Source organism: Meriones unguiculatus, chromosome 9 (genome assembly GCF_030254825.1).
Source record: "Meriones unguiculatus strain TT.TT164.6M chromosome 9, Bangor_MerUng_6.1, whole genome shotgun sequence".
Taxonomy (NCBI): Eukaryota; Metazoa; Chordata; class Mammalia; order Rodentia; family Muridae; genus Meriones; species Meriones unguiculatus.
The window spans coordinates 117562355-117580237 of record NC_083357.1 but is presented as its reverse complement, the minus strand read 5'-3'; the positions used below and the strand labels follow the sequence as shown (position 1 = coordinate 117580237).

Below are 17883 nucleotides of genomic sequence, written 5' to 3'. Positions count from 1 at the left end.
CTTCCTTAACTACCTCCTTCACGAAGGTCAGGGGATAGGTTAGGGAAAGCTGCCTGTCTCTTATCATAAGACGCCATTGTAGAGCTGCCCGACCATGCGCGCTGCCCACCGTAGAGGTGGTAGTCATGGTCACGGTGCGGGGAGAGCTGTTAGCTACAGCCAGTCTGCTCCCTTGTTTCCTATGGTTGTGCCAGGGGCTTGTGATTCTTAGTCAGTTCAAGATAATGTTCCTTTTCAGAACCTGAGGCTTAAACCCACACCTTCTCTTTTCCCCCAGGTGCTCACACCATCACCTCCCGCCCTGTGCTCAACCCCCCCCATGGGGGGGGCTCACCTGAATGCACGCTGGCTTGAGCTATAACTATGTGTTGGTCCTTGCAGGCAGACATCTGGTCCCTTGGCATCACGGCGATTGAACTGGCCAAAGGAGAGCCGCCGCACTCGGAGCTGCACCCCATGAAGGTGCTGTTCCTCATCCCAAAGAACAACCCCCCCACGCTGGAGGGGAGCTACAGCAAGCCGCTCAAGGAGTTCGTGGAGGCCTGCCTCAACAAGGAGCCCAGCTTTGTGAGTGCCTCCTGTGCTCTCGCCTGCTGCTTGTTCTCTCGCAGTAGCCTCAGGTGTTGCCACAGCTCTCTCCGTGGCCTCTCTCGTCTTCGCGGATGAGTTCCAGTTCTTCTTCATTTTGTTTGTCTGAACCTATTTTTCGAGACATGGCTTCTCTGTGTAGCCTTAGCTGTCCTGGAGCTATGTACACCAATCTGGCTTTGAACTCACAGAGCCCCAGCTGCCCCTGCCCCTGCCCTGAGTGTTGGGGCTAAAGGGGTGTGCCACACACACTGCCTGGCCCCATTTCTTCAATTGCTTTTCTTTTCTTTTCTTTTCTTTTCTTTTCTTTTCTTTTCTTTTCTTGTTATCCTCTTACCCTTTAGGGATTTAAGATGTAATTATTTTGATTTAGATTTTCCAGCATCTCATACCTCATTGAGCCTGAAGAATATTCTCCTTAGTGTTAGTGATAGAATCATTAATTTCTGATATTTATAGAGAAAGATCAGGCTGTAAAGCTGGACAGCGACTTCAGTACTAGCAGAGGCTGGCCTCAAAGGAAGTAAACTTGCAGTTCCCAGTTGTGTGCCAGGAAGCAAGCAGGTGCAGGGAGCCAGCCCCCGCTCTGTTCCGTCTCTTGAGCTTACTCGGTGGTGGAGCCCTGCAGCAGCCACTAAGCTGTGCTCGTTTGCTCTGAGAATGGGGCCTGCGACCCTGTTTGGTTTGGGTTTCTGTGCGCAGTTAGTTGTGCCAGTCACTGAGCCTGGAGAACACTCAGGTAGGGGCTTGTGAACTCCTGTCATAAAGGGTGAGAAAAGAGAAATTTTACAAGAGCATCATGCAGTTCCCCAATAGGGTGCCAGTTCTGCCAAAGGAATTACAAAGGGCAGGCAACAGTTTCTAAGCTCCACCGAGGTTGCGAGTTGAGGTCAGCACGTCCGCCATTGGTTGCTGCTCGGGTGTCTGGTGGTGGTGGGTGTGGTCTCGCGTGCCAGTCCAGCTGTTCGGTTGTTACATTGTGGGGCTTGCCTCAAAGTGTCAAGGGAAAGAGAACCAAGTGGCACATACCTGCTTCTAAAGTGTGTCCGGTACTGGTTTATTCCCAGCATGCACTACTTTTCCTTGGCTTGCCCCTGGACCTTCAGATGTGAAGGCCGCAAAGCTGAGAATGTACGCATTTGGGGTGTTTGGAGTGTTGGAGGTGGTGGATAGGGAGGGGGAAGGACTGTTGGGGTCACTGTGTTCTCAGAGATTTCGGCTAGAAGAAAATGGTGTTCCCGACGAGGAAAACGCCTTGATTCTTGGGAGCAGGCGGGCTGCGGTGTGCCTGGCTGGTAGCGCGGTTTCTGCTGTCCGTCCCTGGGTTGTCAGGAGCTTTGCTCCAGTAGATGGGGAGGCCACTGGCTTAGACTCCGGCGTGCCATTTGTTGGAGTTGTGTCATGCCCGGTTGGGGATCAGGCTGTTGGCCTGCGTCACCAGGGTGGGGGTGGGGTCCCATACCTCTTCTGCATTGGGAGTGATGTTGAGGGAAGCCCGGCAGGCTGCCAGGCACCAGGTCTCTCCTGCCTCCTGCCCAGCCTTCTGAGGATGAGGGGGCAGTGAGCTCATTTAATTTAGGGTGTTAGCCCAACACTGCAGGAAGTCACCAAGGATTCTCGTTTCCCTCAGTCAGCACTTGGCCGTGCTGAGAGACGAGCTTGCTCAGGCAGCCCTGTGCGGTTCTCCGTGGACTTGGTAGGAGCGCTCCAGCTTTGATTGAATGGTTCTGTAAGTGGTTCAGGCCTTTGTGAAAACCGTCCCATTCTCTCTGTGCCTGCAGACTGGGCATGATAGGGAGTGGGGTCTAGAAGCAGCCAGGAGAGGAGCAGGCTCAGAAGTAGAGCCGACCCTGCTATGTGGTGCAGTGGTCCAGAAGCCTTGTCCGCTTGGATGGAGAAAGATGGAGAAGGAACTTGGGTTGTGATCGTTTTGGTGTATGTTTCCCAGAGGCCCACTGCTAAGGAGTTACTGAAGCACAAATTCATAATCCGCAACGCCAAGAAGACCTCGTACCTGACGGAGCTCATCGACAGGTACAAGCGGTGGAGGGCTGAGCAGAGCCACGATGACTCCAGCTCGGAGGACTCGGATGTGTAAGTTACCTTGAGCCCTCATGCCTGCCGTGAGGCCACGCTGCTGGCCTTCAGCTTCTTTGGGTTGGGCTTTCTCATGTGGGTAGCTGTGGCTGAGAAGAAACTTAGGCCCACGGAAGAGTGAGAGTCATGGCAGATGGGTGCTTAGAAGGGACGTGGCCCCTTTCTGTGGAGGAAGGGCAGGCACAGAAGAGTGCTGATGGACGCTGCCAGCACATTCACGTTTCTGTGATGTGCGAGGCTGGGCAAGGGCGGCTGGGGGGCAGGCTGGGGTCAGTAGGCTGGGCAGGTGGCCTCCAACCTGGCCCATGTTGGTGAACTCCTGGGCATTCCTTCGCCAGGGAGACGGATGGCCAGGCGTCCGGAGGCAGCGACTCAGGGGACTGGATCTTCACCATCCGGGAGAAAGACCCCACGAGTCTGGAGAACGGGGCTCTCCAGCCGGCAGACTTGGAGAGAAATAAGGTACAGTGATGGTGCACCGGGGTCCCTGCTCGGGGCTCGGGGAACGCCGGCTGTGGTGTGGGCGAGCCACCTTCAGCAGCTCCTTGGTGGCTTTTGTCCCCCAGAAACTGACAGGTTAGGGTCTGAAGACAGAGTATGTGCTACTCTGACCAAGGCTGTGCCCTCACCTTGAGTCACACTGGGTCCCCCTGACCTTGGCCATTGTCGAGTGGGCTGTGGGAGTGAAGTTTCATATGTGAAACACATCTGAGCGCCTGCTGCTCTACTCACGACACCCGGGTTTACAGGGACTTTTTACTTCAGGCCCTTAGAAACCAGTCTGCTTTGGTGCTTAATGTAGACTTGCTTTTGACGAGGTGGTTTATGCCCACTTAAATTTGTGAGGCTCAGTGGAATAGTTTGTCAGGCCGTGTGGACTGCTAGCAGCTCTGTGGCTCCTTCAGCCTGAAAGGTGGTCAGGGTGGGCCCTGGGCCCGGGCCGTGTCACATGGAGCAGCTGCCTCAGCCCGTAGGGTTTCCTCAGACTACCTGCAGAGCGCGGTCATCCCCACAGTGCCCACTCCTAGCATCATGCAGGATTCCCGTGATTCCCAGCGACATGGTTGCGTCCCTTTGTAGATGGTCTCCCAGAGACAGTGAACAGGAGTTGTGTCTCAGGGAGGGCCTTCCCAGGGCCCTTGCCCAGCTCAGTGCTGTCTGTCTAATGGCTGCCCCCTTTTTCTTCCCCAAGATGAAAGACATTCCAAAGAGGCCTTTCTCTCAGTGCTTGCCCACCATTATTTCGCCTCTGTTTGCTGAGGTAAGATCCCTGGCTGCTGTTCTTGGGAGGCGTGAGGAGGGAAAAAGGGGGCCAGGGCTGTCCTTTGAGGGGCTGCCAGTACAAGTTGGGGCCCTAAACCTGCGTTGGAGGCAGGCTCAGTGTCTGCGCTGTGGCCCTGGGCCCTGCCTCCCACAAGCCAGGCAGCTGCCAAAAGTTGTGTGGGGCCTGGTTTGTTAGAGGCCGAGTAGAATTGTGGGGGTTCTTGTTTTGTCTTTCAAGACAGGGTTTCTCTGTGTAGCCCTGGCTGTCTTAGACTCGCTTTGTAGGCCAGGCTGGCCTCAAACTCACCCTGAGTGCCGGGATCACAGGTGTGCCACCACACCTGGCTGGCTGTGTAGGTTTTTACTGGGTTTAAATCGCTGAAATCATCCCCCAGTAACTGCCTCAGATCCACGGAAATGAGGTAATGTTCTGGAAGTTCTAGAGAAGCAGCAGTAGAAAAGTCCTTCTTGTTTTGTTTTGTGTAAGTGTTCGCTGTCACTGGGATACTAGGTGGCAGCGAGAGTTAAATGTGCAGCGCTTGCTATCTTAGATAACAGTCGATCTGCTCACACGGGAGGGCACTGGGGCCAGGCTGTGGTGTTGCGCTGTGTCCTGCTCACCCCAGGGTGACCGCTCACCTTAGTGACATGAGCTCACAAACGTAGCACAGTCCTGGTAAAGGAGGCCCTGGTCCCTGCCTTCCTTTGGTTCTGCTTTGGGACACGCAGAAGGCGGTAAGGAGAGCCTGCTGCTCTTGGGGGCCCCCGCTGTGGAGCCAGAGCTCAGTGTTCTCTGGAATGTTTGCCGAGAAGCAGAATTGCAGAGCTTGGACTGTGCCCTGCTGTGGCCCCTCAGGATGGTCGCTTGACTTTGGCCTGCATGCCTGGGATGCCTGTTAGGACGCTCGTGCCACCACGCGTTTCTGTGAGAGCGTTTGACAGCGCTCTTGATCTCAGAGTGTCTGAAGTTACGCCCAACCCACAACCATGAGGAGGGGAGCCTCGGTGAGCACGCCACAGCTGCTAGGTGACACCAGGGTCGCACGCGGTTGGCACTGGTGATGCTTGCTGGGTGACATGGAAGCTGCACAGGGCTACAGCAGCAGGCTCAGCGTGGAGGTGTGCAAAGTCGCTTGCCTGAGCTCTGGTCTGGAGGAGTCACATGGGCCCCTCTGTCATGTTCACAGACCCAAGATGGGCATCCTCCCCAGGTGGGTGCTCATCCCGCTGTTGTTGTATTTTAGCTGAAGGAGAAGAGCCAGGCGTGTGGAGGGAACTCGGGGTCCATAGAGGAGCTGCGGGGAGCCATCTACTTGGCAGAAGAGGCCTGTCCTGGTATCTCCGACACCATGGTGGCACAGCTCGTGCAGCGGCTGCAGAGGTAACTGGCCGGCTGGGGCTGGGTGTGGAAGGGGCGCCTGGTGGTGCTGGCCTGGCCTCGGGACTAGGAAGCTGCCACATCTTTGGTACCTTTGGGTGCTTCCTTCTTGTCTGTTGCTGTTCCCCAGACCAGGGGCTTACTGTGAAGCCCCCGAAGGAGGGTTTCTTCCTGAATTGTACGGACGAGAGGCTGAGTCTGGAAAGGGACACAGAAGTCTGCATTTGTAGCTGGTAATTGCAGGGTGCCTTAAACACCTGTGTGTGGTGCCTTTGTCCCTGGAGCGGGGAGCCCCAGGCACACTTCACACCTCGAGTTGGTTCGGAAGCAGTGCTCCATGCCACGGGCTTTGGTGCCAGTGGGGCTGCTCCCAGCCTCAGGGAGCCGGCTCCCATCCCTGCCTGGCGGCTGGGGCGCACAGCCAGAGACAGCACTGCAAAGGTGGTTTGCCTGGCGGCCCCAGTCGAGGCTGTTGGCGGAGACTTGAAGATTTTTAAAGCTCTTTTAAGAGCGCACGGTTTGATTCTACAGGCGAATACAGAAATAAAGGAAATCCAGCCTAAGGCCGATCTGTGTGCTCACCAGGCAGGTTTCTGTGATTCCCTGGCTCGGGAGCACTCTGTATTTCCTCCTGCTGGCATTTGTTTTTTATTTAAAAAGAGGTTTGTTGCAAACCAACTGCCACACCCAGAAACTGTTCATTTGTCACTATCCTGCTTTTTGTTTTCTATTTATGGAGTATTAAAGTGTCGTCTTTGTGTGATGTGTGTGCATTCCCCAGTGTGCACTTGTGCTCTGAGGTCTCGAGGATGACACTCGGGCGCTGCTTGTCTCTTGCCGCCATTTGGATCCAGGGATCTGATGCAGGTCATCAGGCATGTCTACAAATGCCTTTTACTGACATGTGCACACACACACACACACACACACACACACCCAGCCTCAGCCCTGAGTACCTGGGACCGCAGGCGCACAGCGCTCAGGGCTTGTCACCTTCCTGCCTGACGCTGTGTAGGTGGTTGGTGCGTGGCTTCGCCAGCAGCACAGGTGGTGTGCCGGGCTTGCTCATGGGGACCCTGCTCTCCCACCTGGACCTCTGTTTTCCTGCTGAGGCGCCTCATCTGCCAGCTCTGGTGGAAATGGGGAGCAGCAAGAACAACTTCATTTACTTTAAAGCTGTCATTGATGCTGACGGGCGGAGGGTGCTTGTGCCAGCATGGAGTCCTCGCTCTCCTTCCACCTTGAGGGGGCGTCCGGCTGCCCACCAGCCAGCTCCTTTACCTGCTGCCTGATTCTGCTCCTCTAGATCTTAACATGGAGACTGTTCCTGCGGGATTTCTCTCCCCCCTTTCTCTCTCACCCCCTCTCCCTCCCTCTCTTCCCCTCCCTGCCTCTCCCTCACCCTCCTCCCTCTCACCCCCCTCTCTCCCACTCACTCCCCCCTTAGGCATCTTTTCTCTTGCTCTCTGAATGTTTGTGACCTGGGGATTTAATCTTTGGTCTGGAGCTTGCTAGGCAAGTATTCTCCTGTTAGCTGGAGCTCCAGTTTTCTCACACATGGAATCTTAATTTTCATAGAAACTATACCAAAAAAGAGGAACAAGCAAAATTAATTTTGTTATGCTTTGATAATTTCCTGCGTCAGCTTATAGTCATCACATACAATTATCCAGTAAAATATTTTGCATTGTTCCTTTGATGTTAAGCCTTTGAGATCTGGCATGTGTTCTGTATTAACCGTGCGTCTCGGTTCAAAGCCGCATTGCAGCTAGACACTCATAGCCTCCGTGGCCAGCGGACCCTCGTCATGGTGGCGGAGTGGGCCTGTTCTTGTCTCTGCAAACAAGGCTGTGGCTCTCTGTTTCCCGGGTTCCCACAGCCATGGCGGCTAACCCGGGGGGTGCTTGTCCTGCTGTCTATAGATGTCACTGCTGTCCGAAGTGTGTTCAGAGCTTGTCTTAGCCCATCCGCCTACAGAACTTAACCAGAAAAGGGCGTTTGTAGTTCTGGAGACTGAGGCCTGGACGCTGTGGCTCAGGTGTCCTGCTAAGAGGCTCTTGGTGCGGGCCCGTTTATGTGTGTTCCAAGAGCAGCTCTGCATGAGTGTTTCAGACAAGTTTCCTTAAATAGGTGCTTGGCCATTTCCTGGCCCAGTGATTTGGTCAGTTTTGGGGTAACTGAGGTAAATCTTCACTATGACACTTTACTTTAGCATTCAGGAGCAAAAGAATGGAGACTTAGCAGTTGCACAGGCTGTTGGGCTATGACCCAGCTCCTGACATCTCTTTTGCTGTGCTGCCTTCTCATGCTACGTGCAGGGGCTCCTGCGCACACACAGGTGCTCCTCTGCAGCATGTTGGAATACTGCTAGGACATGACTCCCCTGGGCTGCACCACATCTCAGCCCCAAAGAATTGCTGGGCTTGGACTCGGCCTATGGGTGCCATGTCCCTGGGCACTCGCTGTGTCCTGGTTAACACTGGGTTTCAGTCCTAGATCCTGGGCCAGAGCGGCTCAGTGGGTTTGGGAATTTCTGTGCGAGCAGAGAACCTGCACTCGGGTCCCAGGGAGGGTGGGCTGGTGGCCGTGGCCGCCAGAGGTTCCGGAGGCTCTAGCCAGGATGACTGCCCCAGCCCCGCACAAGGTGCTGCCTGGAAAAGTGAGGTGGGAAAAACAGGGAGCTCCCGGGTCAGCCTCTGGCCGCATAAGTGTTTGCATACATTTGCAGAGCTGGCACACATCGTGGGCACGGCGCAGACAAAGCAAGCCGAGCCTGCCTGGGTGTTGCTTGCTGTCTCCCGGGAGGCTGCCTGGCTCCCCATGTACTGTGAGCTCTGAGTGCAGACTGGTTTCCTGAGTCACTGTAGGCTCTCGTGTACCACACCTGCTGACCCACTCGTCCTGTTCTGCTGGCATCTGTGAAAAGTGTGATGTCAAGCTGTGCTCATGGTTCTCTCTGCTCTCCCCAGGTACTCTCTGAGTGGCGGTGGAACCTCAGCTCAGTGAAAGGCCTTCGGCATTTGGGTTTGGTTTTTCCTTTCTTCTTCATCTTCCTTCTTCTTAAAAGTCAATGAGAGCCTTCGCCAACTCTGCGACGAGGCGCCATGCGAGGCCGCCCTCCACGGTGCCGGCCCTGTCCACGACTGTCCTCGGCGTGCCACAGCCAGACGAAGCCTTTCAGCTGGGGTGGGAGGGTCTATCCTTCAAGCAATTATTTTATTTTTTTATCGTTTTTAATTTTAATCATAGTGCACATATTCAAAGAAGGTTTTTAAACACACAGCCCTGACGTGTATATTTGGATTGATAAGGCGATTGCAGACAAGCAACCTCAGGTACCCTGCTTTCTATGACAGCTCCTTCCCCCGGGAGACGGAGAGTCGCTCTGGTGGGTCCCTGTACAGATCTGTATATAGCGTCATTTTTACGGAAACCCTTTTGGCGTGTACAAGGAGTCCCTGTGCACATGGCCAAGTGCTTCTGTAGATAGTGTCTGTGGAGTAAATATTGGACAGGCCAGAACTCGAGTCTATTGCCTTGCCTTTATTACATGTAAATTTTGAATTTCGTGACCAGTGATTTGGATCTGATTTTGTATTTACAGGGTCTGTCATTAATAATAATTAACCCCGTGGAACACTCCTGTTCGTACCTCACAGATGCACATGTCCCTCGTCTTCTCCCTTTTTGGTACACATAGCAGCCTTCCTTGTCACCGATGGTACTGTTTAGTGTTTTCGGTTGGAACATATCTTGTCTCACGGGGCTTTAAATTATTAGTTTCTCCCAGATGAAGCGCTCTCATCTATCTTCTGTTGAGTCCTGCCGCTGCGCCTGCCGACGGCCGTGCTGCGCGGCCCCTCCTGTTGGCCCTGTCAGAACCTGCGATCACCATCTTTCCACCTGAATGTGTCTGAATGCTTACATGAATAAATTTTATCACTCACTCCTTTGGTGTGCTGTTCTTGAACCGCAGCTGTGCACGGGTGAGCGGCTTAGTGGGCGTGTGCGTCCTGAGACTCAAGGGACGAGTGCCCGGTGGGAGAAAGCCAAGCGTCAGGTTAGCACTCTGTGCACCGAGCGGTCCCTGAGACACAGCGACCTTGGGACTTTGCTGGGGTCCTGCTGATGCTCACGCTGGGTGCTCTCTCCAGGGTCTGCTGGCGCGGCAGAGGCTCTGCGTCCCTGTGCATGGCGGGCTTCCGGTTCTCACAGCATGTCTCTGTGGTCCGCGCAACTCCACAGCACCTGTTTATTGTTGTCTTGTGAGGCCTAGGTTTGAGGACAGGGCTTTGGGTGAACTTGGGGACGTCTGTCAGCCTGGCCTTGTGCCGCTCTGCGGTGGCCTCAGTGTTACAGGAAGGCAGACCAAAGCTACAGGCGGCGCGGTTTAGAGTGAGTGAACGAGCTCTGGCTTTAGACTTAAAAATAAACCCTGATCGTCTGTCAGGTTTGGGTTGGAGTAATACATTTTGGCTTAGGGGGAGATGGAAACACAATTGAGCTTTATTTTTTTAGTCTATTGGTGTTGTGCCTACATGTATGTCTGGATGAGGGCCAGAGCAGCACAGTGAGGTGGCCGAGTGCCCACTTCCAGACCTGACCTGAGGTTGGCATTTGAGTAGCCCGGATGTCTGGGAACTCCCCAATGCCGAGGTGGCAGATGTGGCCCACTGTGTGGGCTCCTCGGTGGCTTTCCCCTTACTTCTGTGTCCCAGGGGTAGCTGGAGGTCATCTTGAGGCACTCTTTGAAGTCCCTGGTTATTATGTAGCATCTTACACTTTTTTTTCGCAGATCCTCTAAGGGTATGTGCATTGTTTCTCTAAGACCCTGGCTTCTGCTACAAAATGACGAAGGTGAGAGACTGGAGTGGCTCCTGGGGGGCTCGCTGTCACACAAGGTCAGCAAAGCTCTGGGAAAGCTGGGGCCGTGCCCTTTGTGGTGAGGGTCTTCAGCAGCTCTGGAGCACAGGGCTAACTTTTCCCTGCGTCTCCACGGGGTCAGAAATGCCAGTCATGGGGGAATGTGTCCAGCACACAACTCAGAACTTGCTGCTTCCAGCCCTTTGAGGGGTTTCCACACTGTGGGGTGCCCTGTGATTGGGGTGCTCCTGGAGGAGTCACAGCAGTGATGGGAGCATGAACCGTCCTCTCTTTTCACCTGGGTGTGCTACAGTTACTGCCTCAGTGAAGTGCTTTTCAAAATGTGCCTGTGTCCTTCCCCATCCTCCCCTACCCCCTTCTGCCCACTACACAAAAGACACAGGGGTGGTTTTTGCCTTCAGACTTCCGTGTGCTGGATTGTGGCGTGAGGTATTTTTATTCCCTTTTGTTAGTGCTTAGAACCATCCGGTACATTGTAAGGCAAAGGTTAACATCTCCTCCTCATTCGTCTGTGAGTTGGACACCAGCCCCTCAGCACTGGCAGGCCTGCCTCAGGTGAATGTCCTTCACTGCAGTGTAGGGCACTGAGCGGGCTCTGCGCGAAGGGAATGAAACCACCCAGACCCGGAGAACAAGCAAACCTCTCCCCTGGAGGCTCAGCTAGTGCTTGGGAGCCAGGTCTCCAGAGGAGCTTGTCCAGGATGTGGGCAGCCGTCCTGTGCACCCCGTGCCCAGAAGGAGTGAGTATAAAGAAGGACTTGAAGGGCAGGATAGATACAACTAGAGAGTGTAGGTTCACATCAGACCATGGTGCGGGGGGAACTGGGTCCAACCCCAGGCTGAGCTCCGTACCGTTACCATACAGCACAGCGCTTGTCCCAGCTCAGGCAACGACCCATGACGTAACAGCACAAATGGCCCCGGGTCAACCACATACGGCTTCTCATGCTTGTGAAACAGACAGCAAACGGGGCCTACGAGCCCCCACCGCACACACCACGCACGGACAGTGACGCCAGGCATTGCACTGGCTACCTGCTGCTCAGCAGAAAACCCCACGACAGTTGGTAAATAGGAATCACAAACAATTTGGTCAACTTCCACCGAGAGAGGGTGGCAACCAGGGAGCCAAACCCTTTGAGTGGGCTGGAGTGTGCCACAAGCTGCTGATTAGTCGAGGAAAGTGAGTCCTATGAATGTCCTATTATTATAAAAGTAGAAAGATAGGAAAAGATGAAATCCAAAAATGATCTCAGTGGCTTAAGACAGCGCCATGTGTTGTGAGCTCTGGAAAAACCGTTTGAAGAGCAGTCTGCAGGTGAAGGGACAGCCCTTCCCCAGGAGGCACGCTGGCTGTGTCCTCAGGCGAAGGATAGGACCAGCCCTGGGGGCCTGCAGGGCACACTGTCCTTTGGCACGCTTTCTTGATGACAATGTCTTAGTACTGGCGCAGGCTAGAGAGTCCCCGCTCCCCAGGCCTGCAGGGGAAAGGCTGCTCCAAGGAGAGATGAGGCCTGGAGGAAGGTGGGGGACCCTCTGCAGGTGTCTGTGTTCGGGCAGGTGTGATGGCTGCAGTACATCCTCCGAGGGAGCAGCCGTGGCTGGAGCAGCCAAGCGTCAGCGTCAGTACAGGTGAGATTCTTTGTGACTCAAAATGTGGGTCCGAGAGGCTGAGCTGGTGGCACTCCGGATTACTTCCATCCACCTAAAAAAAAAAAAACAAAAACAGAACAGCACCTTGGGTGACGTGATGCCACTGATCACGTGAAGAAACAGTGGGCAGCCAGAGCACAGCAGAGGATGCCCTGCTGCTCGGGCAGAGGGCTGCTGGGGGCATGTGGAGGGACAGAGCGTGGGAACCGCCCACACACTTCATGTCCCCCAGCCACTGTCCCCTCCATGGGGCAGCCGAGTTGGCAAGGCTGCTGGGGCACCAGCTCAGGATCATCTGGTCCAGCGTGGCCGCACGGCTGGCTCCGACCTCAGCTGAGGATGCGGAACGTGCTCCCAGCCTCCCTAGCGCTGCCGCCTTTAGTGTGGCCCCTGAGGTTGCGCTGACCCAACCTATTTTTGTTGCTACGTCCTAGCTTATGATCGTCTGTCTCCCGACCCGAGGAAGGGTTTCGACCCACTGATCTCGACTGAGACTCGCTGCCTCTGGGCTCACTTGCCGGCAGTGTGACGCAGGAGCATCTGCGAGGGGCCACTGTGGTTTGTAATGGGCCTGTTGGGCTCGAGATGCTTTGGGCCAGCGAGGCAGCGAGCTATCCTGACATGTGAGGCCAGAAGAGAGCTGGCTCCCTCAGTGGGGAGCCCACACATTTGGGCCCCCATTGTAACCATAGCCCAGTGGCCTCTGGGGTCTTGTGAGGCTGTGGGGGACACTTTGCAGAAGCCGAGGTTTTCACTTGGAACGTGAATGTCACGCACAGCTTACGTCAGCCCAGAGCCTGGCCGCCTGTTCCCTCTCTCCTGCCCTCCGGGTGTCCTCCGCTGCACTCGCTGACTTTCTCGGTGTGCTCATTTAGCTACTCAGCCTTTGGGTCCACTGGGCATGCCCGCGGGTGTGATCCACCCCTTCTGTCTATGGGGCAGCTTCCTGGCATGCTGTGTGGGCCGCAGAGGACCAAGCACGGTGTAGGCACGTGCTGAATGAAAACCCTCCGTGGCGAGGACTGACTGGCCTCACTGAGGGAGCTGGCTCTGCCCCGCGTCGGGGATGCCGTGCTGTGGGACCTGCAGTGTGTAGCGGGCCTGCAGCATGGCCCTGAGCTGCCAGGAAGGGGCCACACTCGGGCGGGGGGTGGGGGGCGCAACAGGAGCCGGCGCCTACCTTTCAAATGTGTATTCGCTCTCAGCCCTGAAGTAGTAGACGTGGGACTTGAAGAGCAGCTTGAACACGTAGCCCTTGTGAATGTTCTCGGACTCCGAGGGAACGGTGAGGGAGTAGCCCAGCAGCGGCAGGCTGGCCAGGGGGTGACTGTCCTGTAAGCACAGACGCGGCTTTGAGGTCGTGGTCGGGGCTGGGCGGGCTGCTGCTCTAGCCAAGGACCCCAGCACCGTGAGAGGTAGAACAGAGGAAGCCCATCTCGGCCATGGTCCCTGTCTCCTCCCGAGTCAGTCCTCTAGGACGGACGTCTGGTGGGAGAGCAGTTCTGGGAAGTGCACTTCTCAGGCTCTGCCCAAACGTGGTGCATGCTGGGAGCTCTTCCATCCGAGTTTACAAAAGCCAAGTCACTCTCTCCTTCTGCTTCAGGGTGCTGGCAGAGCAGAAGTGCGCCCTGAGGCTTCCAACTGATGCTGTGGGCTTCCCTACTCTTTACAAAGCTCCTCTCCCCTCCCGGCTGTGGCCAATTGCCATGCGGACTGTTCTCCATTCTCCCAGGCGCCCTCGAGACTGACGGACGCCTGCCCTGGTGGTTTCCTCCTAAATGCTCTGACCGTGTGGTCCGTTCCTTGCCCCCGAGTTTGTGTCCACTCTGAAAGACTGCCGAGCGGGGCCTCCTGGCTGTGCGGACACTTTCCTGCCCTCTAACTCTTCGGTCGGCAGAGTGAACCATCCCGCTTGCGTGCCCTCTCCCCCATGACGGCATTGAGCCCGAGCAGCAGCTAGTAAGGAGCCTCGGCTTTGAGCGGCTGGACGTCAGGGCTCAGAGCGGAAGCGCTTGGCGGGCAGGGCTGGCCTGGAGCCCTGGATGTCCCCACACCTGAGAGGGTGCAGTGTGTCCCAGCTGCACGTGCCAGCCGGAGCAGGCGTACTGCCCGTGGGCACTCACCTGGTGGGATTTGTAGAAGAACAGGCAGAAGTTGGTGAACACCACCCACAGCCTCTGCCACCCGTTGCTGTTCTTGAACTTCCGCAGCAGGTTCCCGGACAGCTGGTTCTAGGGCAAGCGGCAAAGTAAGGAACCCACGGCAGCCACTGCTCGCCCTGGCACCGACACGGGCTTCCTTGCTCGGGGAGGTGGTCAGGTATGGCGGACCCTGTCACCTCTCACAGGTGTGGGGTCCTCATGTAGTCACCCCGGCCTGTGACTTCAGCAGGGAGGAAGGTGGGGGGGGCAGGACCCTCAACCCCATGTGAGTGGTGTCTGGTTGGTAAAGCAGTGGTCAGAGGGGCACCTAGTCAGGGTGGCCACTGAGCTGGGACGGGCACAGAGGACCCTGAGGGCAGGGGAGGCCTGGCCCAGTGCAGGCCTGTGAGAAGTCCTGTGGGATTCTGGTCCCTTCCCTGGGAGGGCACGGCCCTCCAAGCAGCTCTGTGCTGCCCTCTGGTGGCACTGTCCCTGGGTGCGCGAGCAGGCTCTAGCCCTTGACTAAGTGTGAAAGGAGAGAAAATGTGGAGCAAAGAAAATGGCAGAGCCCCCAGGCGGGAAGCAAAGGGAGGGGCACGCCGCCTGTGCGGCAGGCTGGCCCCCGGGCTGGCGCGTCTGTGGCTGGAGGGAGCCCAGGCCGCCCCGCTCCCGAGTACCTCGGCCGCGATGCTGAAGTCCACCATGGAGACGCTGGTGCTGCGGTGCCAGCACACGTGCACCATCGTGTTGCCACGGTGAGGGGCCTGGCGCTCCAGCGAGGTCCGGGAGGCGCTCAGGTCGTCCTCGGACTCCGGCTCGGCTGCTGCGCCTTCATCCGGGGACTCTGCGGCAAGCGTGAGGGGCCACGCTGAACTGAGCCTGTCCTCCGACCAGAGGCCGCCCTGCCGCTCTGGAATGCTGGGAAGGCTGCGGTGGAGCCTCCCTGTGGCCCCCACGTGGATCCTGCCCTGGCTGGCACTCCTTCCTGCAGCTGGCACTCCTTCCTGAGAACATGGCTAGCACAGGGCAGTGCTGGCTCAGGGGAGCGGGTGTCCTGCTCCTCCACGTTCCCAGAGGGGTTTGCTTTTGGACAGGTGCCTTCTGCTGAAGGGCAGGAGCCTCCCTGACAGGGTCCTGACTGTCCCTGCCCCTGTGCAGATGGTCCTTGAGGCCAGGGCCTTGAGCACTACACCAGGGACACACCCGTGCCACTTACTGTTGTCCGGGGGGCTGCTGGCAAGGAGCTCGGGGGTGGGCCCGTTGCTCTTCTCCGCCAGGTCAATTGCCATCTGGATGTCCTCCATCCACTTCTCCATTTCTGAGCGGGAGCTGGAGGCAGGGAGTCAGCCCTTCAGAGCAGGCCGGTGGGGCAGGCAGTGGGAGCAGCCAGTCAGAGGCCCAGGGAGGGAGAGTGGGCGAAGGGGCCTGACTCAGCACTCACCTGGCGGCCACCACAATGGACTGCCGCTGGCCTCGCAGGGTCAGGCAGTGCGGCACACCCCACTCTTCCTCACTCTCCTCAATCTGGAAGGAGAGTTCAAGTCCCCGCTGAGCAGCGAGCTAGGCATGCAGTGCATTTGTGCACAGTTGCCAAGCAGGCTACCAGAGCAGCACAGGCAGCCTCGGGCCAGGAACATCCCTTCCTCCTGACCTCCTCCCCACTTCCGGGAAGGCTGACATCACAGGCACGCCTGATGGCCAGGATCAGTGTGGGCCTGCCTACTGTCTACCCTGGTGAGGACACGCTGGCCAGGAGGTGAAGGCAGCCGCAGCCTTCAGCCCAAGTTCATGTTCTCTGGACGGCCCGCATGCGCATGGGGGCCAGGGGCTCCAGGGTCCTCTGTGCCGGTGGGCCTGATGGAGCTGCTGCTCACGAGCAGTGCGCGGGCTGGGCGCTCACCGTCATGCCGTAGAGCGGCAGCTGGCCGTGGACCTTGAACTGGTTGGACGCCGTCAGCCCCCGGCTGGTGTAGAGCAGGACGTCGTTGAACTGCAGGGGCAAGCAGAGGCGTGTGGGCGGGGGAGGAGGCGGGGCGAGCAGAGGCGTGTGGGCCGGGGGCGGGGCAGGCAGAGGTGTGTGGGCGGGGCCCTCCCCCGGCCCCTCCCCAGGCCCCGCCCCCGGCCCCTCCCCAGCCCCGCCCCGGCCCCGCCCTGCCCCACTCACCAGGAGGAACATGCGCTGCTGCAGCCCCTTTCCCGAGAGCTTGCTGAGGCTGCCCAGGCGGATGAACTCCTGTGGACAGACGGAGCCGGCTCACTGACAGTCCTGCTGCCTGGCTCTGGGGGCTAGCCTGGCCCACCGCGTGGCGCCCGCTGCGTGCCCACTCGCTGCTCCCAGGCACCAGGGTGGCATCTCTCCTTTTTGGGAGCCTTTGGGCAGGCAGCCAGAGGATGGGGAAGAATTTCTCCACCATCAACAGCTTTTAGGGGCCCGAAGCTGCTGAGTGCGACGGAGACGCAAGTGGGTCTGAGCGTCCTCGAACCGCGCTCTCCCTGGTCTGCAGGTGCCCAAGAGCCAGTAGCTGAGGAAGCAGGCGCGGCAGCCAGCGCCAGTGTGTGCCTCGATGACCCCAGCCTCTGGGCTCACCCGATTCGCCTTCTCAGCCTTGAGGATCTGGAATATGAGCCTTGCGCCTGTGTGCAGCTAAGAAGTACAATGCACACAGAATCTGCCACTGGTGCCTCTGCTTCTCTGCTGTCGCCTGATTGGGACTCTAATGGCGGCTCCCCACTTCCTGTTTTACTCAGCTGGTTGTCAACAGTTTAGGGAGGCAGCTCAGCGAGGGCACTAGTATGACCCTACATGTGGGTCCTACATGTGACCCTACATGTGACACGCCAATTACAGCCTCACAAGTATTCAAACGCCCTTTGCTGGGCGGCAGCATGTGTGACACATCGGTGTGCTCCTGTTAGCTCCATACAGGAGCCTGAAGGTCAGCGGTATTCCCGTGTTCAGACAGATGAGCAAAATGAGCAAGGAACGTGGCCCAGGGTGCCTGGCTGGGCCTGGGGTGACGGAGCCAGCACTTGGCCAATCCTTGTGGGGCTGGATGTGTGGCTGCCTTCCCTGGAGAGACTGACTGAGAACGAGGCTGCTGTTGCCATGGGGTAGCCTGGGGTCAGTGTGGCTGCTGATGCTCCAGGCAGGCCTGCCACACCACCAGAGTTCTTCCTAGCCCTGGTCTCAGAGCTCTCACACTGCCGTGAGAGTGAGCAGCAGGCCCAGACTGTCTGGGTCCACTGGCGGCCCAGGTGGCCACTCTCAGGGACAGTCCTGTTCCTCCACCAGCCATCCCGCGCGGCAAACCCCACAAGCAGCCATCTAACAAGATCTAAGCCCCGCCTCCTAACCATGACACAGAGCCCCGGCCCGGGGACCTGCCTGCTACCTTCCTGACATTGCTATTTTCATTCTGGTTTTGGTCAGGTGTTCTCACCGAGGACACTGCTAGCCTCCAGACAGCGCCTTGGGCCACAATAATCAGCAACACTGTGGAAGGCATACCTCAGCCCCTCCTGCTACCGGCGGGGACAGCCTTCACTGTGCCCCTTCCACAGGGCACGACCCTCACGGCCCTGGAGGGCGCCCACCGTCTCCGTCAGAGCTGACCCTGGAGCCACAGCAGCTCCTGCGGCTCTGTGCCCTCTCCTTGCACACAGAGCCATTGCTTCTCAGTGAGAAGCTGCCCACATGTGCTCTCCACCAGGCAGCACATTACACATACCTTAATGTTCTAATAATATAAAATTAGTGCACCAGGCTTCCCTCAGCACAAGGAGCGCAAGCAAGCTGGCAGAGGAAGGAGCGAGCCTGGGCTGTCTCTCACAACTTGCTGGGTTTGCAGACAGGGCAGGGCTAGGTACACCCAAGTTCCC

At 57.3% G+C, this 17883-nt stretch overlaps 2 protein-coding genes across 7 annotated transcripts in view; one reads left to right on the top strand and one right to left on the bottom strand.

Moving 5' to 3' along the window:
* The window catches only part of Stk24 (serine/threonine kinase 24), a 76216-nt gene extending 66944 nt beyond the window's left edge, over nucleotides 1–9272 (top strand). For both annotated transcript variants that reach the window (XM_021644686.2, XM_060391650.1), the window contains exons 6-11: nucleotides 382–567; nucleotides 2537–2682; nucleotides 3024–3147; nucleotides 3878–3946; nucleotides 5193–5329; nucleotides 8296–9272. In XM_021644686.2, the coding sequence (XP_021500361.1) occupies nucleotides 382–567; nucleotides 2537–2682; nucleotides 3024–3147; nucleotides 3878–3946; nucleotides 5193–5329; nucleotides 8296–8332 (699 nt within the window). In that variant the 3' untranslated portion in view covers nucleotides 8333–9272. The remainder of the gene's footprint in view (nucleotides 1–381; nucleotides 568–2536; nucleotides 2683–3023; nucleotides 3148–3877; nucleotides 3947–5192; nucleotides 5330–8295) is intronic.
* Nucleotides 9273–10595: 1323 nt separating this feature from the next.
* Farp1 (FERM, ARH/RhoGEF and pleckstrin domain protein 1) overlaps nucleotides 10596–17883 on the bottom strand; it is a 197485-nt gene continuing 190197 nt past the window's right edge. For all 5 annotated transcript variants that reach the window (XM_060391649.1, XM_021644638.2, XM_060391648.1 and 2 more), the window contains 8 exons: nucleotides 16169–16237; nucleotides 15905–15994; nucleotides 15446–15528; nucleotides 15221–15333; nucleotides 14682–14848; nucleotides 13987–14094; nucleotides 13044–13195; nucleotides 10596–11915 (listed from right to left, as the gene is read on the bottom strand). In XM_060391649.1, the coding sequence (XP_060247632.1) occupies nucleotides 11834–11915; nucleotides 13044–13195; nucleotides 13987–14094; nucleotides 14682–14848; nucleotides 15221–15333; nucleotides 15446–15528; nucleotides 15905–15994; nucleotides 16169–16237 (864 nt within the window). In that variant the 3' untranslated portion in view covers nucleotides 10596–11833. The remainder of the gene's footprint in view (nucleotides 11916–13043; nucleotides 13196–13986; nucleotides 14095–14681; nucleotides 14849–15220; nucleotides 15334–15445; nucleotides 15529–15904; nucleotides 15995–16168; nucleotides 16238–17883) is intronic.